At 45.6% G+C, this 17,090-nt stretch overlaps 2 protein-coding genes across 3 annotated transcripts in view; one reads left to right on the forward strand and one right to left on the reverse strand.

Annotated features, from left to right (window-relative positions):
- The window catches only part of LURAP1 (leucine rich adaptor protein 1), an 18,455-nt gene extending 9,240 nt beyond the window's left edge, over positions 1–9,215 (forward strand). The window contains exon 2 of the mRNA XM_011946643.1: positions 8,583–9,215. Within this exon, the coding sequence (XP_011802033.1) occupies positions 8,583–9,104 (522 nt within the window). The 3' untranslated portion in view covers positions 9,105–9,215. The remainder of the gene's footprint in view (positions 1–8,582) is intronic.
- The window catches only part of POMGNT1 (protein O-linked mannose N-acetylglucosaminyltransferase 1 (beta 1,2-)), a 34,823-nt gene extending 24,930 nt beyond the window's left edge, over positions 1–9,893 (reverse strand). Inside the window, exons 1-2 of one of the 2 annotated variants that reach the window (XM_011946672.1) lie at positions 9,796–9,893; positions 8,589–8,660 (exon numbers count right to left, since the gene is read on the reverse strand). The gene's annotated coding sequence lies outside the window, so the exon portion shown is untranslated. Of the gene's footprint in view, positions 1–8,588; positions 9,285–9,795 lie in introns of those variants that run through there. The other variant, XM_011946663.1, reaches the window with a different exon arrangement.
- Positions 9,894–17,090: the final 7,197 nt, after the last annotated feature.

Raw genomic sequence — 17,090 nt, forward strand, 5'->3', positions numbered from 1 at the left:
GTCTCGATCTCCTGACCTCATGATCCGCCCGTCTCGGCCTCCCAAAGTGCTGGGATTACAGGCTTGAGCCACCGCGCCCGGCCAATTTTTGTATTTTTATCAGAGACAGGGTTTCACCGTGTTGGCCAGGCTGGTCTCAAATTCCTGACCTCAGGTGATACACCCGCCTTGACCTCCCAAAGTGTTGGGATTACAGGAGTGAGCTACCACGCCGGGCCTCAGTGTACAAATATTAATACTTGGTTTTACTCTGGTTTATCATAGATGTGAATAAAGCAGTTATTTCCTGAATAATTCAATAAACATTTTTCAAATACAAAAAACATTTATTGTGTGTGTGACCTGCGGGATCTGACCTGTATATGTAAATACACATACACACATAATGACGTTTTGATCAATGTCAGACCACATATAACATATAAACATCCATGTAAATTTTTTTTTTTTTTTTTTGAGTCAGAGTCTCGCTCTGTCACCCAAGCTGGAGTACAATGGCGCCATCTCAGCTCACTGTAACCTCTGCCTCCTGGGTTCAAGTGATTTTCCTGCCTCAGCCTCCCAAGTAGCTGGGATTACAGGTGAGAGCCACCATGCCCGGCTAATTTTTTAAATTTTTTTCTTTTTTTTTTGAGACAGAGTCTTGCTCCGTCGCCCAGGCTGGAGTGCAGTGGCGCAATCCCAGCTCACTGCAAGCTCCACCTCCCGAGTTCACACCATTCTCCTGCCTCAGCCTCCTGAGTAGCTGGGACTACAGGCGCCTGCCACCACACCCAGCTAAATTTTTTTTTGTAATTTTTAGTAGAGACGGGGTATCACCGTGTTAGCCAGGATGGTCTCAATCTCCTGACCTCTAGTGATCTGTCCTCCTCTGCTTCCCAAAGTGCTGGGATTACCATATAAACATTTTGATCAATGATAGACTACATATGTCAAATAAATATTTATCATGTGTGTGTATATATGCACATATATGTATAAAACATTTATTGTGTATGTATATAAGTGCGTACACATATATATACACATATTTATATGATGTTTTGGTCAATGATGAACATCATATACCATAGTGATTTCATAAGATTATAATGAAGCATATACACAAATATGATATATGGCACTTGATATTGGCATAGCATATCAAGTAGGGATTGATATTCAGTAATTGTGCTGGGACATTTTGTTTTCCAGAGTTTAAAAAGTATATAAATTTTTAAAAATATCTAGTTTGTGCATTTACACTGTCATGTTTGCACAGCAGTAAAACCTCCTAATGGTGCATTTCTCTAAGCATATCCCCGTTGTTAAGTGACGAATAACTTTATATATATATAGAATAGAACAGAAGGTCTGTAGATTAAAAGACACTGAGCATAGTTGAAGATAAGAGGGACTAAATAAAAATATACTAAATACGGCCAGGCACAATGGCTTACGCCTGTAATCACAGCACTTTGGGAGGCTGAGGTGAGGAGTTTGAGCCCAGGAGCTTGAGGCTACACTGAGCTATGATCACGCCACTGCACTCCAGCCTGGACAACATAGAGAGACTTTGTCTCTACAAAAACTTTTTTTTTTTTTTTTTGAGACGGAGTCTCGCTCTGTCGCCCAGGCTGGAGTGCAGTGGTGCCATCTTGACTCTTTGCAACCTCCACCCAAGTGATTCTCCTGCCTCAGCCTCCCGAGTAGTTGGAATTACAAGTATGTGACACCACGCCCAGCTAATTTTGTATTTTTCGTAGAGATGGGGTTTCTCCATGTTGGTCAGGCTGGTTTTGAACTCCCGACCTCAGGTGATCCATCTGCCTCAGCCTCCCAAAGTGCTAGGATTACAGATGTGAGCCACTGCACCCTGCCAAAGCAACACATTTTATACTGAAAAACCCTTAAAGGTCTTAGGGGTTGGAAGCACTAGGTATTTCTGGAACTGGGGGAACAACTGGGGCTGAAAACAAAAGGGCTTGTTGAATGTTTAAAAGTCATATTCTAAGATCCCCTCCCTAACTGTGCAACCAGGTGACAGCTACTTCTTTGTCTAGCAGAAGACTGGAGATGTAAGTTTTGTTATTGTTGTTTTCTTTTCTTTTTTTCTTTTTCTTTCTTTCTTTCTTTTTTTTTTTTTTGAGATGGAGTCTCGCTCTGCTGCCCAGGCTAGAGTGCAGTGGCGCAATCTCAACTCACTGCAGCCTCAGCTTCCTGAGTAGCTGGGATTACATGTACCCTCCACCACACAGCTAATTTTTGTATTTTTAGTAGAGATGGAGTTTTGCCATGTTGGCCAGACTGGTCTTGAACTCCTGACTTCAGGTAATCCACCTGCCTCAGCCTCCCAAAGTGCTGGGATTACAGGCATGAACCACTGCGCCCAGCTGTAGATGTAAAGTTTGGAAAGAAGAAGGAAGGGAGGGATGGAGGAAGGCAGAAAGGAAGGAAAGGAGGGAGAGGAAAACAGCAGGACAAAATGAGGAGCTTTGTTTAATGTATTTAGTTTGGTCATGGACTAGGACAGTTGTTTTCACTGTTCATATATTTGTCTCCAGGATGAAATAATTGAAGATAATCTCCTTTATCAGGTTATTAATAATCTGTACAGTCTGTGATATCTCAGTTATTTATATTCATTTCCCCTTATTGAGACTGCAAGCTTCTATTAAGCAGGGACAATTTCTCCATTATCTTGTAATTATTAGCAAATCCATGTACCAAATAGTCATTTGTTTAATTGAATTAGAGTTGTGATATTCTTACAAAAAACACGATTTCAGGTATAAAATTTTGTTGTATGCTTTTGCCTTAGTGTTTAGAAAACCCTAAACTGTGTGGTTTTTTTCACTTAATACGACACAACAATAATCATTAATACAGAAGACCCCAAAATATGTGAGGATTTCTTCCCACCAGCACGCAAGCAATCAGGTCTGGAGCAGATACCAGCTGGGTGTCTACTCATTTAATTTCAACTCTGTCTACCTGGAGACAGTGTCACATCGCACAGGTTGAGGACTCAGTCCCCAAGACTGTCCCCCTCTTCAGACACTAGTTGTTAAGTCTAGGCCTCCTGACCTTCTGACCGACCAGCTTCAAATTGGGGTTCCTATGACTCCCTCCTTGGGTTTGATTGATTTGCTGGAGTGGTTCACAGAACTCAAGGAAACACATTTACTGGTTTATTATAAGGATATTACAAAGGATATAGATGAAGAGATGCATGGGGCAAGGCATGTGGGAAGCGGTGTGGAACTTCTGTGCTTTCCCTGGGTGCACCACCCTCCAGGAACCTCCATCTGTTCAACTACTTGGAAGCTCCCTGAATCCTGTCCTTGGGGACCTTTTTTTATTTTTTGAGACAAGGTCTGGTTCTGTTGCCCAAGCTGGAGTACAGTGGCACAATCACGGCTCACTACAGCCTATACTTCTCTGGCTCAATCAATCCTCCCACTTCAGCCTCCTAAGTAGCTAGGACTACAGGTGTGCAATACCACACTCAGCTAATTTTTCTTGTTTGTTTGTTTTTTGGTAGAGACAGTGTTTCCCTATGTTGCCAGGCTGGTCTCGAACTCCTAGGATCAAGCGATCCTCCCACCTCAGTCCCCTAGAGTGTTGGGATTACAGGCTTAAGCCACTGTGCCTGGGCCTTTGGGCCTTTTAAAGAGACTTTATTGGTTGTCCACGATTGAAACATGGACAACCATATCAAAATGTAATTGGACAAAAAGAATCTGATCTAAATCCAGCAAAGCCTGTCTGTTTAGATTCTTATTGGCCTCTCTCTGTGGCATTCCTTCCTCCAGGGTGTGAGTCAGGACCCTCTCTGGAATGGGGGTCTTATGACCCACAATCAGATTGGAGTTCTATTCTGGGAAGGTGAGAAGAGAGCAGGGAAGGTCAGAAAGAGACTGTTTCCTGAAGCCTACTTCTGAGTGCCCCAGCATTATAACAAAAACTGTAACAATGGCCATGGGACTCATGAGCCAGAAACTGAATGAAAACCTGAACACACACACACACACACACACACATCACATACAGTAAATAAGTCAACCATAGTAATATGTAGAGCCAAATAGCCTACCATTTATTGATTTACAGTATTATACTTGTCAGATGGTATGCTATTCATGTTAATATGTTCCTTCGATGTCTCATGACATACCTTTAGAGAGTACCTCATATTATAATAAAGAAATAAAGGTTTAAAGAAATAAATTTTAGGCTGGGTGCGGTGGCTCACACCTGTAATCCCAGCACTTTGGGAGGCCGAGGCAGGCAGATCACGAGGTCAGGAGATCGAGACCGTCCTGGCTAACACGGTGAAACCCTGTCTCTACGAAAAATACAAAAAATTAGCCAGGCGTGGTGGCGGGCGCCTGTAGTCCCAGCTACTCGGGAGGCTGAGGCAGGAGAATGGCGTGAACCCGGGAGGCGGAGCTTGCAGTGAGCTGAGATCCGGCCACTGCACTCCAGCCTGGGTGACAGAGCGAGACTCCGTCTCAAAAAAAAAAAAAAAGAAAAGGCCCACAAGTGGCTAACGCAATAGATGAAAATAACCCACACCATGGCAAATTGCTGTGAAAACAGAACACTGGGAACAAAGAGAAGATCCTAAAAGCTTCCAGCAAGAATGGGAAAAGGATCACATACAAAGAATCAGGGATTGGAATGGCATTAGATTTTTAAAGGCTAACACTGAAAAGTGAAAAACATGGAGGCTGGGTGCCATGGCACGTGCCTATAATCCCAACACTCTGAGAGGCTGAGGTGGGCAGATCCCTTGAGCTCAGGAGTTTGAGACCAGCCTGGGCAACACAGTGAGACCCCATCTACAAAAAAAAAAAAAATTAAAAAATTAGCCAGGTATAGGTACATGCCTGTAGTCCAGCTACTCAGGAGGCTGAGGCAGGAGGGTTGCTTGAGCCCAGGGGATCAAGGCTATAGTGAGCCATGATTGTGCCACTGCACTCCAGCCTGGGCTACAGAGTAAGACCCCATCTCAAAAATAAAATAAGACAATGGAGCAATGCCTTAACGCCTGAGGAAGAATTATTTTCAACCTGGAATTCTATATCCAGCCAAACTATAAACAGTGTGAGGGAAGATTAATAACTTTTTAAAAATAATTTCAACTTTTATTTTATTTTATTTGAGAGAAATCTTATTCTGTCACCCAGGCTGGGTGCAGTGGCACCATCATGGATCACTGCAGCCTTGACCCCCCAGGCTCAAGCAATCCTCTCACCTCAGCCTCCCAAGTAGCTGGGTCTACAGGCATGTACCACCATACCGGACTAATTTTTAAATTTTTTGTAGAAAGTGTCTCACTCTGTTACCTAAGCTGGTCTCAAACTCCTAGACTCAAGTGATCCTCCTGTCTTGGCCTCCGCAAGTGCTGGAATTACAGGCAAGAGTCACCATGCCCACTCCAACTTTTATTTTAGATTTGGAGGCAGATTCCTGCTCAGGTTTGTTACATGGGTATGTCACATGATACTGAGATTTGGGATACTGTTGAACCCATCACCCAGGAAGTGAGCATAGTACCCAATCATTAGTTTTTCAATCCTTGCCTCCACCTCTCTCCCTCCTCCAATAGTCCTCAGTGTCTATCGTTACCGTATTTATGTTCATGTACCCAATGTTTAGCTCCCATTTATAAGTAAGAACACGGAGTACTTGATTTTCTGCTCCTGCATTAATTCACTTATGATTATAGCCTCCAGTTGCATACATGTTGCTGCAAAGGGCATGATTTCATTATTTCTTATGGATGTGTAATAACATTTTAAAACATGCACAGCTTCAGTAAATTTACCTCTTATGCCAACTTTCTCAGGATGCTACTAGAGGGAGAGAACCATTCACCCAAATGAAGGAGTAAATGAAAAAAGAAGATATGGAATCTAAGAAACCAGGGATCCAGCTAAGGAAAGAGGCAAAGGAATTCCCAAGATGATAATGAAGGGAGATCCCTGGAGGGCAATTGTGCAGCAATGACAGACAGAAGCAGAGCAGAGGGCTCCTTAAGAGATGCCTCTCAGAAGATAGAATAGATAGAACATGTGATGCGTTCAAAAGCCTGCAGAGGGAAATTCAGACAATTGAGGGAGTGTTTGAGGTTGACTTACTGATAACTACATAGCAAACTAGGCAATATAATAATAATGATTGTAAGGATAAAATATCATAAGAAATAAACAGTAACTATAGCAAACTACATGGCTTAGCTGTGAAGAGCATTTCCAAATCCTAACAAACACTGAGTAATTTTATTGCCTATAGGAGGATGGAAGATGGGAAGGGTATCTGTATGGCAGGGGAGTGGGGAGTGGGATGAAAGTTAAATCCTGGCTGGGCGTGGTGGCTCACACCTTGTAATCCCGGCACTTTGGGAGACCATGGTAGGCAGATTATTTGAGGTCAGGAGTTAACAACATGGTGGCTGGCTAACATGGTGACACCCTGTCTGTACTAAAAATACAAAAATTAGCCAGGCGTGGTAGCTCATGCCTGTAATCCCAGCTACTCAGCAGGCTGAGGCAAGAGAATCACTTGAACCCTGGAGGCGGAGGTTGCAGTGAGCTAAGATCGTGCCACTGCATTCCAGCCTGGGCAACAAGAGAGAAACTCTGTCTCAAAAAAGAAAAAAAGGAAAGTTAAATCCTTAATCTTACATAGTGTGGGAAATCAATAGAAAATGCCTAAAATTTAAATACCAAGAAATAGCAATATAAGCATGTTATATGGAGATTAGGAGGTAAATACCAAAATAAACAGCTAAATAAATAATTATAGTTGTTTCTGGGAAGTAGGACCAGGATGGGAGAACTGTTCATGTTCATAATCTTGTGGAACTGTTTGCCTCTTTAATCTCTGTGCATCTGTTACTTTGATTAGAAATAAAACTGGGCTGGGTGTGGTAGCTTACACTTATAATCCCAGCACTTTGGGATACTGAGGTGGAAGAATTGCTTTGAGCCTAGGAGTTTGAGACCACCCTGGGCAACAAGGTGAGACCCTGTCTCTACAAAAAGTAAAATTAGCCAGGTGTGGTGCACGCCTGTGGTCTCAGCTCCTTGAGACTGAGGTGGGAGAATCGCTTGAGACCAGGAGATGGAGGCTGTAGTGAGCCATGATTGTGCCACTGCACTCTAGCCTGAGTGACAGAATAAGACCCTGTCTCAAAAAAATAATAATAAAAGTAAAACTAAATAAAACTAGTTTTAAAAAGTCATTTGTGGCAGCACCTTGGGTTCACAGAGCAGAATGCTAGAGGCGAAGCTATACAGATGGGCGAGAGCCACGTGTTACAGGCTTTTGAATGCCAGCTGCTAAAATGTTTAGATTTCATTCTCTAAGAGCAGGGCAGAGTTCCCTGCTATTGTAGATGTTAGGATTCGGCACTCTCTAAGAGCAGTGCAATGCCCATAAAGGCTGTTGAACAGGGAGAGACAGGTTCAGACTTGTGCTTAGGGAAGGTAACAGTGCATCTGAGCTGGAACGGATCCTTGAGATTACCCTGTAAGTCAAATTTACTTCCAGTACAGACAGGTAGACTGGTGTGTACAGGGGAGAAGGCCTGCATGCCCAGCCAGTGGGATTCTGATCATTCTAAGCTCTGGCCAACCCTTTTCCCTCTCAGCGGCTGCTACCAATGTCCTGAAGAGACTAGGGAACCAGGTTACCTCTCTTTATTCCCCAGCTCCTGCCTCCTTTTGGCTCAATCTACTTCCTGATTAACACCCTATCTGGCTATTCTTTGTTTCTATGTCTTTCTGGTGAATCTGAGCAGGCTCAATAGTCAGTACCCTGTGGCTGTGCATGGTGGCTTATGCTTATAATCCCAGCAGTTTGGGAGACTGAGGCGGGCAGATCACCTAAGGTCAAGAGTTTGAGACTACCCTGTGGCTGTGCATGGTGGCTTATGCTTATAATCCCAGCAGTTTGGGAGACTGAGGCGGGCAGATCACCTAAGGTCAAGAGTTTGAGACCAGCCTGACCGACATGGTGAAATCCATCTCTACTAAAAATACAAAATTAGCTGGGCATGATGGTGCATGCCTGTAATCCCAGCTAATTGGGAGGCTGAGGCAGGAGAATCACTTGAACCCAGGAGGCAGAGGTTGCAGTGAGTTGAGATCATGCCATTGCACTCCATCCTGGACAACAAGAGCGAAACTCCATCTCAAAAAAAAAAAAAAAAAAGTACCCTAAATGTGAAGTTCAAAGCTTAGTAGAACTGGATTTAATACTTAACATTTACTGAGACCTTCCTCTGTGCTAGGTACTGTGCTGAATACTTAATAGACAGCATTTCAGAATCCTCACAGCTACCCTGTGAGGTAAGTGATTTAATCCTGTTTTGCAAAGAGTCTGAGGCTCAAAGAAGATATGGCTAATCAGTGGTAGAGCTGAAATGTTAGGCAGCAGTCTATCTGCTTCTGAAGCCCACACTGCAAGCCGTTGTAATTCCATCCGTCTTAAAGTGAAACATGGTTGGCTGAACCACAAGGTAGTGGCCTGTAGAAATGCTGGGGAAACCCACGCCCCAGAACTGGTACTAATTCCTTCTTCCACTCCCCCAGGCTTACCTGCGAGCCATCGATGTGAAGATCCTGCAGCAGCTGGTGACCTTGAATGAGGGCATCGAGGCAGTGCGCTGGCTGTTAGAGGAGCGGGGCACGTTGACCAGTCATTGCAGCAGCCTCACCAGCAGTCAATATAGCCTGACAGGCGGGAGCCCAGGCCGCTCAAGGCGAGGCAGCTGGGACAGCCTGCCAGACACCAGCACCACCGACCGGCTGGACAGTGTCTCTATTGGCAGCTACCTGGACACAGTGGCCCCCAGCGAGCTGGATGAACAGGGCCCACCTGGGGTTCCACGTTCCGAGATGGACTGGGCAAAAGTTATAGCTGGTGGAGAGAGGGCCAGGACTGAGGTGGATGCAACAGCCACCAGGCTAGGGAGCTTGAGGGCTGTGTGGAAGCCCCCAGGGGAGAGGCTTCAAGGTGGACCACCTGAGTCACCAGAGGATGAGAGTGCCAAGCTGGGCTTTGAGGCCCACTGGTTCTGGGAGCAGTGCCAGGATGATGTGACCTTCTTGTAACAACTTTTCCACCCTTTTGTAATCTTGTGGCTCTTTTATCCGTTAGCTGTGGTCTCCCCTAAAATTGATTCTCCCTCAGTCTGAGACTAGGAAGAGGCTGCACTGAAATCAGTTTCCATAGAAACCTGGCTCATCATTTCTCTGGTCCCTAGGGAGTCTCTGCCTTTATCCCTCAATTATTGGGTCCCTAGAGCTAGCTTGCTTGCTCTTTCTTTCTTTCTTCCTTTCTTCCTTTCTTCTTTCTTTTTTTTTTTTTTCCTTTTTTTGGGACAGGGTCTTATACTGTCACTCAAGCTGGAAAGCAGTGGCATGATCACAGCTCACTGCAGCCTTGACCTCCTGGGCTCAAGCGATCCTCCTATCTCAGCCTCCCCCATAGTTAGGACTACAGGCATGCACCACCATGCCCGGCTAATTAAAAAAATTTTTTTGGTAGAGTTAGGGTTTCCCTGTGTTGCCCAGGCTGGTCTCAAACTCATGGGCTCAAGGGATCCTCCTGCCTCAGCCTCCCAAAGTGCTGGGATTGTGCCCAGCCCCTAGAGATATTTCTACAGAGATATTGACTCTAAAGGATTGACCTATGGCTTTTGGTGTGAAGTATCTCACTGCTCGCCCCAGCTAAGTAAGGATTTAAGGAATTTAGGACTCCCTGGAGTTAACAGATGAAGAGATGGGGATATAATTACTTCACCCAAAGTCTAGAAGCCTTGGCCCCTCTCTTGGCCAAGATGGAGGATTGAGGAGGGACATGGACCTTCAGGACTAACCCTCTATGGATTGGCCCTCCCAGAAGCGTTTGGGCTGGTAGACCCGCCCCTTCCTACCTGCTGAGTGATGTCATTTCCTGCCAGGATGGGTAGTCCTTTGTATGGGTCCTTGGATGGTGGTAGGTCATATAGGGGTATCTGAGCCCCTGCTGCTAAGTGAGATCACATTATTTATCGTCCATGCCATTACTTCTTGTGAACAGGAACATGTCACCCCTCCTGGCAGGAAAGCTTCTCATTGTCATGTTTGTGCTTCTTTTCAGAAGGTTCTTACTTTTTAAATAGAGTGTTCTTATTTTATCCTAGGGGATCTCACTTTCTCTGTGGCTCCATCCCTGCATCCCTGTCTGGGCCAGCACTCCTGACTCTGCTTTTAGGGAAAGAAGCTTTCAGGGGCCTCCATTTATTGCTCTCAAATTTGTTTGGCTTACCCTGCCACGGTCCTCTGTCTTACCCTGTCCCTGTGTTGCCCCCATTCCTGTATTCCATTTTTTTACTTTGTTGTTCTTTTTTTGAGACAGGGTGACAAGGTCTCCCTCTGTTGCCCAGCTGGAGTGCAGTAGTGCTCACTGCAGGCTCGACCTCCTGGACTCAAATGATCCTCCATCCTTAGCCTCCCAAGGAGCTAAGACTACAGGCGTGCATCACCATGCCTGGCTAATTTTTGTATTTTTTTCCAGAGACAGGGTTTCACCATGTTGCCTAGAGTGGACTTGAACTCCTGGGCTCAAGCAGTTCTTCCGCTTCAGCCTCTTAAAGTACTGAGATTACAGGCATGAGCTGCTGTGTCTGGCCCTATTCCTGTATTCTGACTCCGTATCTCCCTGCCAGGAGGTTCAGCTTCTGTGTGTCCGTGCCTTTTCAGTTTCTCCAGGCCTTTTATATGCAGATTAGTCCTGGCCTCTCTGCCTGTGTTGATGGGAGCCAGGGAGAGAGAAGCTCAAGGTCTCAGAGCTCTGGGGGTGTACCAGAATCTTGGATGGTGGAGGTGTCATCCTCTCTGACTTTGTGACTGCCCTTCCCCCACCCTGTCCCCAGCCTTCCACCATTTGGTCACAAGGATGCCTGCCTGAGGTCGGGACACAAGGAATCTCCTTGTCTGGGCTACAGCGTGGGGGCGTGGCAGGGAAAGACAGAAGCTCTTTGGTTCCTGGGCCCCATCCTGGAAAGGGAGAGGGAGCAAGGGAAAGGCCTGTTTACTTCCTCCCTTAGAGCAAGCCCTGACTCCTGGAACCTGAGGAGGGAGCACAGCCCTACCGAATTACAAATTACATCATAGAAGAAATTCAGGGAAGTTGCCAACCTGGGGCTCAGAGAGGGGATGGTCCCAGAGAGGGGGACAAGAGCTGTGGCTGGTGTCAGAGAATGAATTCTTAGAGATTAACCCTTTAAACTCTGGGTAACTGCTCCATATGTTAGTCCCTGCCTTTTCTGGGCCTTGAAACTGGGATACTAGAGGGAAAAAGATGTCAGATGACTTTGACTGTTCACTGCGTCCTCCTGCAAAAGAGGCGTCCTCCTCAAATCCTGGAATAACTCCTGCCATTTCTCTATTTTGTATTCTGTGTTGGGGAAGGAAAGGAAGCCAAATTGATCATCTCTGCTTCCCTAAATTCCTCAAGTCTTATTTTGAAACTCCCACCCCGGTCCTTCTGGAGCAATATTCAGTCCATGGCTTGTCCCTAAACACCCTCTCTTCCCCTCCCACCCCCTCAAATGATTGAAATCTCCAAAGCATATTCTCGGCCTCTTCCACTGCTCACAAGACCTCTCCATACGTCTCCTATGGTCTTGGGACTCCTGGCTTCCCCTCAGACTGGGAATTCAAATCTCCTATTCCAGTCCCTACTCTGTTGTCATTTTGTAGTGTGCCCTCGGTTAATTATCCTTCCAGTTTGTGTGTGTGTGTGGTTTTGTTTTGCTTTGTTTTGTTTTGAGATGGAGTCTTGCTCTGTCATCCAGGCCGGAGTGCAGTGACGTGATCTCAGCTCACTGCAACCTCTGCCTTCTGGGTTCAAGCAATTCTCCTGTCTCAGCCTCCTACATGGCTGATATTACAGACGTGCACCACCACGCCTGGCTAATTTTTGTATTTTTAGTAGAGACGGGGTTTTGCCATGTTGACCAGGTTGGTCTTGAACTCCTGACCTCAAGTGATCCACCCGTCTCAGCCTTCGAAAGTGCTGGGATTACAGGTGTGAGCCACCTTCCTGGCCTGTTGTTGTATTTTTAAGACAGGGTCTCACTGTCACCCAGGCGGGAGTTCAGTGGTGCAATCTCGGGTCACTGCAGCCTGCGCCTACTGGGCTGAAGTGATCCTCCTTATCCTCCTAAGTAGCTGCAACTACAGGCACGCTTCACCATACCTAGGTTACTTTTTGTATTTTTTCTAGAGACAGAGTTTTGTCTTGTTGCCTAGGCTGATCTCAAACTCCTGGGCTCAAACAATCCTCCCACCTCAGCGTCCCAAAGTGCTGGGATTACAGGCCTGAGCCATCATGCCTGGCCTTTATTTTTTCTTTTTTCTCTTCAGCAACATTTTCATGGAATCATACCCTTCTTGGAAGCCATTGTATAGTATTCCTGTTTGAGGTTCACTTGTTCAGGCTACACACTTATGAGCTGAAGAGGTTGCCCGCCCTCTTGTGGCCATTATGCACCACTGCTGGAGTTGCTGGATGGAACCTCCAAGCTCAAATAAAACGTGGCCTTCTCGGTGCGCAGAAAGGCTAGTGAGTCAGACCTAGAGAGGGCATAGACTTGCCCAGCATCACCCATTGTAAAGTTGTGGCGACACCCAGGTCAGAAAACCCAGATCACGAGCCCACATGCCCACAGCTCCATCACCTGGCCAACTATTCCCAGTCAACACCACTGAAGCCCAAAGGGACTGAAAGCAATTTTGCCCCTGTTAAAATGTTTGCGTTCTCATCCCTTCCTTAAGAGGCAGCTTAGTCTTTAGAGGAAGAGCTGCAGGCTCTGAGGAAAGAAAACCCTGGGCCTGGGCCAGGTAAAGGGGTGAAGGATGCACTAGTCTGGATCACAGACAGGAGGAAAAATCAATCCTGGACCCACCATTTTTCTGGGAAGGACATCATAGGAACAGAGCTCAGCATTTCAGACCTGGGGGTTAGAAGGAGAGGTGGGAGTGGGGTGCTGTGAAATTAGGAAATTTAGATGGGTCTTGCAGAAATAGGTGTGGCTCCACAGGTCAGGGAATTACAGGTCAATTGGATAGGCACCTGAGAGTGTTGTAAGGCTGGAAAGCTGGGGTGAGTGAGGCTGCCTGGGTATTCCGCTTAGGTCTAGGCATCCTGGCTGAATACCTTAGATTTCAGTTCACCACTAGGGAAGCCCGGAAACTCCAGTAAACACATATCTTTGGTCCCTTCTACCTGCCTCTAGATTGGCTAGTTGAGGCTCAGCTTCTCTCTAACTAGACTTCTGGCTTATAGGGTGCAGCTGCTTGGGAGCGCAAAGAAGGAGAAGGTAAGAAAAAGGAGAGAAATGCAGAGAGAGAAGAGTATGAGATGACGGTGTGGAAAATATCAGAGAGTGCATACTGCCCTCAAGTGCACTGGGGGCTTTTGTCCAGGGTCAGAGTAAAGACAAAGACGAGGCTGCTCATGGAAGCTGCAGAAATAGCACCTGTGGGAATAAGGGGTGTAAGATACGAGACCATGGGAGTGGGCAATGTAAAGACCTGCATTTATTTATCTTTTTATTTTGAGACAGGGTCTCACTCTGTCGCCCAGACTGGAGCGCAGTGGCACGATCTTGGCTCACCGCAACCTCCGCCTACCAGGCTCAAGCGATTCTCCTGCCTCAGCCTCCTGAGTAGCTGGGACTACAGGCGCACGCCACTACCACCCAGCTAATTTTTGTATTTCTAGTAGAGATGAGGTTTCACCATGTTGGCAAGGCTGGTCTCGAACTCCTAACCTCAAGCGATCCACCCGCCTCAGTCTCCCAAAGTGCTAGGATTACAGGCTTGAGCCACCATGCCCAGCCAAGGCCTGCATTTAGGATGGAGGCATTGAGGTTGAGCACTGAGCTAACTGGAAGCTCAGTGACAGCTTCAGTGAGAAATGCTTGGCAGTTATAGCAGACACAAGCTCATTGTGTGTATGGTGCCAGGCACACACTGGGTGTTCAGTGACACCTGTTCAGTGAATGGAAGAATGAATATGTGTAAGCCCACAAGGAGATGTAACTTAAGAAAAAAAGTTGGTCATTTACAAATTAGGTAATTGAAAATATTTTTTTTTTTTTTTTTTGAGACGGAGTCTCGCTCTGTCACCCAGGTTGAAGTGCAGTGGCGTGATCTCGGCTCACTGCAAGCTCCGCCTCCCGGGTTTACGCCATTCTTCTGCCTCAGCCTCCTGAGTAGCTGGGACTACAGGCGCCCGCCACCTCGCCCGGCTAGTTTTTGTATTTTTAATAGAGACGGGGTTTCACCGTGTTAGCCAGGATGGTCTCGATCTCCTGACCTCGTGATCCGCCCATCTCGGCCTCCCAAAGTGCTGGGATTACAGGCTTGAGCCACCGCGCCCGGCCTGAAAATATTTTTAAATTGACTTTTTAGCAATCCTATAAACAGTGCGTTGTTAACAGTAGTGTTACTTAGAAATTTGCTCAAGGTCAGTTGAGTAACAAATGAGCTATAATAACCTAGATCAACCTGACTGCAGGGGCTTCCAGGAAGTCTCTGATTCCCTACCCATGCCATACACTCATTTAGACCCTACTCTCCTAGGATAACAGATTAGTGCTGCCCAGAAGCTGGGGCAGGACATTAGTTTCCTACTGTCACTGTAATGAATTACCACAAAGTGGCTTAAAAAACAAAATTATTATGTTACAGTTCAGAAGTCCGAAATCAGCTTCACCAGGCTAAAGTCAAAGTGTTGACAGGTCTACACTCCTTCCGTGGGCTCCAGGGGAGAATGTTTCCTTGCCTTTTCCAGCTTCTAGGTGCTGCTTGCAGTGCTTGATTCGTGGTTCTTTTCACCATCTTCAAAGCCAGCAGCAGAGCATCTTCTCTTCTCTCTAACCTCTGTTTCCATCCCTACATCTCTCTAATTCTATTGCCTCCCACTTGTAAGGATTACATTGGGTCTACTGGGATAATCCAGTATCATCTTCTCATGGCAAGATCCTTAATTAAATCCTGTCTTCAAAGTCCCTTTTACCATTTAAGACAAAATGTTCAAAGGTTAAGCAGGTGGTGGTGCGTGTCTGTAGTCCCAGCTACTCGGTGCTGAAGCTGGAGGATCACTTGAGCCCAGGAGTTCAGGCCAGCCTGGGCAACATAGTGAGACCCCTTGTCTTACAAGAAAATTTATATTTATCCACAGATTCTAGGGATTAGGAATTGGACATCTTTGGGAGAGGAGCTATTATTTAGCCTGACACAGGCAGGGTGGAAAGAGGGCAGGAGGATGCACCCAGGCCCAGAATGAACCTCTGTGCTTTGTCCAGCCTCCCCTAGCCTAGAATGAGAGGTGGTACCAAGGCGGAGGTGGCAGGTCCAGACCCCATGTTTAGAGAACGTCAAGTGCCTCCTGTACCATAACCACCAGGGAGAGCCAAAGGTGAAAATCAGGCTTGGGAGAAAGTCTCAGTTTAGGAATCTTTTTAGACCTGAGACCTTCCTGGTAACCACAGTGGAGGATTCCTCAACACTCTCTCCTCTCCGGAACCATTCTGTGCTCCTGTTCCCCAAGGCTGAAGATCATTATATTCCCAGTGAACTAACCTGGGTTCTCTCTGGAAAGGGCAGATTAGATAGATTAGTTGTCTTCTTTTTAAATTGTTATTTTTAATTATTTAATAGTTACACCATGCTTCTCATAGCATAGTGAATTCCATCACCAGGCCCCTTTCTTTCTTTATTTCTTTTTTACTTTATTTTTTTAAAAATTTTAAGCTGAGTGCAGTGGCTCACGCCTGTAATCCCAGCACTTTGGGAGGTCAAGGCAGGTGGATCACGAGCTCAGGAGTTAAAGACCAGCCTGATCAATATGGTGAAACCCCATCTCTACTAAAAATACAAAAATTAGCTGGGCATGTTGGTGCACGCCTGTAGTCCCAGCTACTCAGGAGGCTGAGGCAAGAGAATTGCTTGAACCCAGAAGGCAGAGGTTGCAGTGAACCGAGCATGCCACTGCACTCCAGCCTGGGCAACAGAGCGAGACTCCGTGTCAAAAAAATAATAATTTTTTTTTTTTAAGAGACTGGGTCTCACTGTCACCCAGGCTGGAGTACAGTGATGCGATCTTGGCTCACTATAACTTTGACCTCCTAGGCTCAAGCAGTCCTCCCACCTCAGCCTTCTGAGTAGGACTACAGGTGCACACGAGCATGTCCAGCTAATTAAAAATTTTTTTCATAGAGATGGGGTCTCACTGTGTTGCCCAGCCTGGTTTTGAACTCCTGGACTTGAGAAGTCCTCCTGCGTCAACCTCCCCTATTGCTGGGATTACAGGTGTGAGCCACCATGCCTGGCTGCTTCTTTTGATCCCTCCTCCCTATTCTCATTCCTCTCCCTGTGTCAGTATATGTTTGGATATGTATGTATCTTTGAAAATAGATGTAATTATGTGCCTATATGTTTTAAGATATATAAATGGTATACTTTTATGGTAAGCCAACTTCTGTAATGAATTGCTCCCATATTTCAGTGATTTAACACCACAGATTTATTTTTCACTTGTTCTACATGGCACGGGTGTTTCTGGTTGGACAGCTCTCCTCCACTGTCCACTCCAGCTCCCAGGCTTCTTTTGTTTTCAGGTGGTGATAGCCTCATCCCAGCATCATAAAATTTCCTGTCAACTTTTCACCAGGTTGTTTTACTATCCATTGATTATCGTTTTATGAATTGCTTATTTCACTGGGGATTACAGAATGGTGATTTTCTAAGACTATTACTTTTTCCTCATTTATTAGTTCTAATTCTGTACAGAAAACCTTTTTTCACATCCTCTAGGACCATTTGATTATTCTGAAATAAAGTTCATACCAAAATGGCAAGATAAATGCTTAAATCTCTTCCCTTATCATTTTCAAAGTAGTTATGTCCTAACAATTTCTAATGGTGTTCAATGATTTTTTTTGTTTCACTCTCCCTTTTTAAATGATCTCAAACAACCTGTAGTTCTTATACATTTAGTATTGTTTAATCATTTGCCATTATTTTTTGCTTTATATTATATAA

Source organism: Colobus angolensis, unplaced genomic scaffold (assembly GCF_000951035.1).
Source record: "Colobus angolensis palliatus isolate OR3802 unplaced genomic scaffold, Cang.pa_1.0 Scaffold106, whole genome shotgun sequence".
In the NCBI taxonomy this organism is placed as follows: domain Eukaryota; kingdom Metazoa; phylum Chordata; class Mammalia; order Primates; family Cercopithecidae; genus Colobus; species Colobus angolensis.